This window comes from Hyalella azteca, unplaced genomic scaffold (assembly GCF_000764305.2).
Source record: "Hyalella azteca isolate HAZT.00-mixed unplaced genomic scaffold, Hazt_2.0.2 contig9127, whole genome shotgun sequence".
Lineage (NCBI taxonomy): Eukaryota > Metazoa > Arthropoda > Malacostraca > Amphipoda > Hyalellidae > Hyalella > Hyalella azteca.
Genome location: NW_025939204.1, coordinates 1 through 5,428, shown reverse-complemented (window position 1 = coordinate 5,428; position 5,428 = coordinate 1). Strand labels below are relative to the sequence as shown.

Genomic DNA, 5,428 nt, shown 5'->3' with positions numbered 1-5,428 from the left:
ATCTACGTTCCACGGAAGAAAACATAACACGTTGACTCCGGCACGATCCACCGGTGGGTTACAAGTTTTTTTTTCCGGACAAATTCTGCGATTTCATTTTTTTCAATTGCGTCTGTCGACAAAAATTTATGATGGCAATACTACCGCATTAAAGTTTAAAAAGTACGGAAAAAAAGGAAAATTTATTTTTGCACCGGAACCTACAAATTTACTAGTATATTTTGTATTCTTGTCCTTTTTATCCGCAAACTTAGTCGTATCTAGGCCATCTGGCCCAAATGAAAGCTCTGCTGGGGCAAGCCGAACTCAATGTGTTAAAGTTAATTTTGAAATTTAAAGCTATTGGCATAACTGAATTTCTTTATTTTTAATTTCTAATTTTCCCTTTTTTCCAATCTGAATTGCATCAAACTAAGGCGCATCATCAAAAACGTTTGCAGGAAATTATAACTGAGTGGTACTCTCAGCGAACTGCAGTTTTAACATCACAGAGCAAAGAGATTGTTACACAAATTATGAATTAAGATACAGTAACAGTTAAGCTTAAAGATGCACGCTAGAAACATCTTATAGTAAGCCATTTAGGATCTTAAGCTAGTAAATTATGGAGAACAGGTATGAAAATAAACATAGATGAAAAAGCCAATAAAATTTGCAAGTAAATTACATTATGACATGCTAGCAAAGGTCAGAAAAACTATATAATGATTCCACACGTAAATTTGACAGTAAAATATAACAGTAAAATAAACTTGTCAGGATTGATAATAAAAAGGACGGCAAAAACTTGTAAAATACCCCTTAAAATTATGCAAATCCACTGCAGTAAGTTTCACCTCTGATGTTGCAACTTCCCCGGGTAGGCGGTAGGCCATGTGTTTTGAAGAAAGTATCAGAATGTTACGCATCATGTACCATATCAAAATTTTGCTTATTCTACGACAAGCTAAGCTCAGAATAAAGGACATGAATAACTTTTCTTATTCTAACCAACATTTTTTATGAAGAGGTTCATTAAATTTGGGGGTATTAATCTGTTTTGGAAAAGATAAAAATTTGATATATTTCTGGTATATTAAGCCAGGCAATCTGGTATACTCGGCGGAAAAAGTTGGCACACTGTCTGCGTCCAGATAACCAAACCAGCGCCACAACACAGTCGCTTGTTCAGTCTTTCCTCCGCAAACAGCTTGTGAAGTTCCATCTCCATATCACCTCGCTGATTTTCTCTGCTTCTGTCATCTCAAGAACTGACTTGTTTTAAATTTCGGCTGAGATTTGGTCTGCTCCAGGACCATACTTTCAAAACTCGCTAAGTGAACGTAAGTACTTACGCTCAATTTTCTATTCTATGATTGGTAGATTTTGCTTGAAAGGCCGTCAATGATTGGCTGACGAACTTACGATATCTTAACTTTTTTTGAAAGTATAAGCCCAGGGCCGTTTCACTTCTGGAGGCCATAATTTTGTGCCGATTTTTTTCGCGTCTTGTGCCTCAACTGTGAAATCAGGTCACTTAGTGCTGTCTTGTCAAGTGCTGGTAGTCTGCCCCGTCAGCTTTTTCACGATACTGTATAAATTTTTCTATCTTTCGTTTTCCGTTGCGTTTTGTGCTCGCTCTGCTATCTCTGACGTCCACTTTTTTTACTTTCTATTACGCTCCTCTTTAATTTCCTTCCTTTTACTTGTACTCTTCTCTCATTCTTTTTTTGATTCGTTTTGAGGTGGTTTTATCGATCCTTGTTTTGGCGGTTCATTTCTCGTAGATCAGTTTTAAGGTGTTACTGCTGATCCATGGCTTTTTCTTCCCTTTCTTGCAGCCGAGAACCTCTTCTGCCGACTTGATGTTGGGATTTATTGTTGGGATTTATCAGCGGTTTCCATTACTGCTGTCTGTCGTCACTCTTGTTCCTGGTCTCGTCCAGCTTGTTCCTGGTCTTGTCCAGCCCCGCGGTACTTCTCCCTCGTCCCCTTATCTCTCAGTCGTTCCACAATCATTTTTCTTTTGACCTTTTTATTGTTTCTGTGGGTACTGAGACACAGTTTAATGCGAGTCCTCACTAAGTAGTGATCACTATTGATGTCGGCTTCTTACTGTATTAGCGTGTCATAAATTCTCCACTCTCCGTTGATTAGGGAACGGTCGATCTTATTCTTTACTCTTCCATCTGCAGATACCCATGTTGCCATGTGTATGTTCTTATGGGGGAACAATGTTCCTGTTATCAGTCAATTTAGCTAGTAGAAATGGTATAGTCTTTCTGCGTTATCATTGTGTCCCTACCTCGTGCATGCCCAGAGTCCTCTCGTAACCGCTGTTGTCACTTAGTTCCCACTTTGGAATTGAGGTCTCCGACGATGAAGTATTGTTCTTTCAAAGGTGAAGTACTTTACACTTATCAGCTTTAAAATACAGCTGCCATGTACCAGCCCAGTCAACTAGGCTATAGAGATCATCTTTCAACTGTAATTTCTTTTGACGCTATCTTAACTGTGTTATAAACTTTTGTGTCGTCAGTATACATCGAACACACATTTGACACAACTTCTGGCAGATCGTTTATGAACGCAATGAATGAAACAAGCCCGAGAACGCTGTTGCCCAGTTTGATACGGTCGTCGTCTGCGTACTAGAAAATCTTTGATTAATGCCTTGGATTCAATTTTTTCCATTCCCAAGGACCATACTTAACGCAGCAGCCGCTCGTGCGCAACACTGTAAAATAACTGCTTAGGCGAAATTGGGATATACCGCATTCACTGGCCCCTCATCGTCCAGCAGGCGATTCAAATCTTTCAAAGTTTACCAGAGGTTAGTGGTGCAAGATTTACTTGCCATGAAGCCATATGTTGACTGTTTGACAGATCGTTAACTGCCAGGTGATCAATTATTCTATCCCTTCCATAATCTTACAATCAGCACTGGTCAGACTGACAGAGCAATAGTTACTGCGGCTACTCTCGTCATTTTTTTAACAATTTTGTCACTTTTGGTTCTTTTTAATCGGCCGGCAAAGTTGTTTCGTTAAAGGTCTTTTGAGTAATCTGAGGTGAAAGAAGGTTGGAGCAGGTTGCCCGCGCGGGCAAACCTGCTTTCACTGTGTACGTTCCCTTACGCTCTATTTTCTTGTCTTTGATTGGTGGATTTTGCTTGAAAGGCCGTCAATGATTGGCTGAATATCTTACGATCTCCTGACTTTTTTGAAAGTATGGCCTCAGGGGCAATACTTTCAAAACGTATACTACACGACTAGATTTTATTTAGAGAAACCTGCCGCTTGGAAACCTCGTAGTGTATTTCGAAACTGACAACATAATTTTTCTTATTTGGCTGTGAAATCATGAATGGCTGGAATACTGTTCAAGTGAAAACGCTGCCAAAGAACTGATTAAAAACCATGCCCCTAATTAGAGGATATCTTTCGTTGATCTGCTATCAAATAAAAAACCACTCGTATGTCTTGCATTTCAAATTAGCCAACGAAAAAAAGGGTTGTACAAGAAGGCTTATAAACTCAGCACCTTATCTAGCGCGGTTGACATTTTAAATAAATGCATTATGACCATTATATGCTTAATTGTGGTTTTAAACATTATTTTTGTTAGCAAAAGATGCTGCGAGGTTGGAGTTTTAAGTTAATGGATTGTGACCATTATATTTTATTGGTCAGCACCAGGTCCAGTCAGGGTGGTCCTTAGGACGGCAGGCCATGGGGCACTGCTTCTTGAAGACTATGGTGCGCTTTGACGCCTTGTACGGCCCCCAGCCGCAGTACCGCCACTCGCGTCGCTGCGTCGGGAACGGCAGACTGCCGGGGTAAATTTCGCAGTGATACGAGTCGTGCTCCATCAGGTCACCCTGTCGTCGAAACGACGTCAAAATAATTGCTGGCACAAACTTGAAGAGATTATGACCACAAATCGTGAAATTGACGTCAAGGTAATTGCCAGAACAAACATAAAAATATAGTGACCAAGATCACGAATCGTAAAAAGGAATTCGATATAGTTGCCGGAGAAAACTTTCATCGATTTCGACCATGAATTGTGTAAATGACGTAGAAATAGTCGCCGAAACAAATTTACTTCGATTACCTTTCACTACGGAAATAATGCCGTGATCAGTGCCAGAATCTTGTTCATGCTATCATACCTATCTAAATGCGAAGATATATGGACAACTGGAGGGGCCAATGATGAGCCAACAGTTGATGATGGGCCTGTATAAGGTGCCAACGGTACCTGCATGAAGGGCCAGAGGTGCTTCGCCAACATGATTTGATCAAAGGTCTTCTGCTCCTTTACTGGGGGAACAGCTAACATGGCGTCGCGGACGGCCGCCAGCCTGGCGGGGAACTTGTTGTAGGCTCCCCACAGACCTGATGGTTGCAGCCGGTTTTATTCTTATCTTCAGGGTCGTAAACCCAAGGAGCGTGAATACAAGGCAATATTCCGGAGCGTAAATGCGTGGCGAGATACCGGAGCGTGAGTACGAGGAGAGATGTTGGAGTGTAAATACGAAGCGATATTCCGGAGCGTATATATGCAAGGCGATGAACCGGAGACTAAAACGAGGCAATATAAGGAGCATGAATATGCTGTGCGATATCAAAAGCATGTATACGAGGTGATGAGAAATAATTGACTAGATTCGTGACGTAGGTATCGTATAACAATTACAATTATGACTACATTAGTGACTGTGACGCTGTAACGTAAGATAGAGTTGTGCCCTAGGGCAATTACCGGAACTAATAAGCACATGTGGTATATTTCATGCAGCTCATAGTACAAAATAGTGGCTCAATTGTTAACTTAACACGTTGAGCACGATGCGACTCACTGGTAGGACGCAAGGTACATTTTCCGGTCAAATTTCACGATTTAGTTCTTTTTTCACTTGAATTGGCCGGCAAAATTTACGACGGTAATACTTTCTTCTCGTACTTTACAAAGTAACGAGAAAAGTATAATTGTGTTCTTTCGCTGTAACGTGCAAAATTACTAATAATAATCGAATAATGGGCCTTTTTACCTTTTTTGAACGCAAACTCAATCGTTTTTTAGGTCATCTGGTAACTCTGGTGAGTCGTATGTGTGAAAAAAACACCGTTTCGCCGTTTTTACTCTAATTTAACACTAGAAATCCGTAAAACATCTGATAAAAACGGTGAAACAGTTTATTTTCACGGAGCGACCGGCCACTAGGATGCCGGTGGGACCGTTTTTTCACCGTTTTTTCTAACAGTGAGCGTTTCATGCTCATAACCACGCACTTGCCCTTTTGTTCAAGTCCAAGAATGCTAACGTTTGTTCAAGTCCAAGAATGCTAACGTTTTATTCAAGTCCAAGTGGGGCTAAAACTGAATGTCAAGAAATGCAAGATATTGAAGGTCAACAGCAGGAGCAACAAGCTGAGGGCTGGAGA

General features: G+C 40.7%; 1 protein-coding gene across 1 annotated transcript; it reads right to left on the bottom strand.

Moving 5' to 3' along the window:
* Window positions 1-3,284: 3,284 nt before the first annotated feature.
* On the bottom strand, window positions 3,285-4,379 carry LOC108672433 (the record flags this gene model as incomplete). The annotated part of the gene is made up of 2 exons (XM_018160097.2): window positions 3,285-3,859; window positions 4,243-4,379. Coding segments are annotated over 2 exons (329 nt in total), but the record flags the coding sequence as incomplete, so codon positions are not given.
* Between the last annotated feature and the right edge of the window lie 1,049 nt (window positions 4,380-5,428).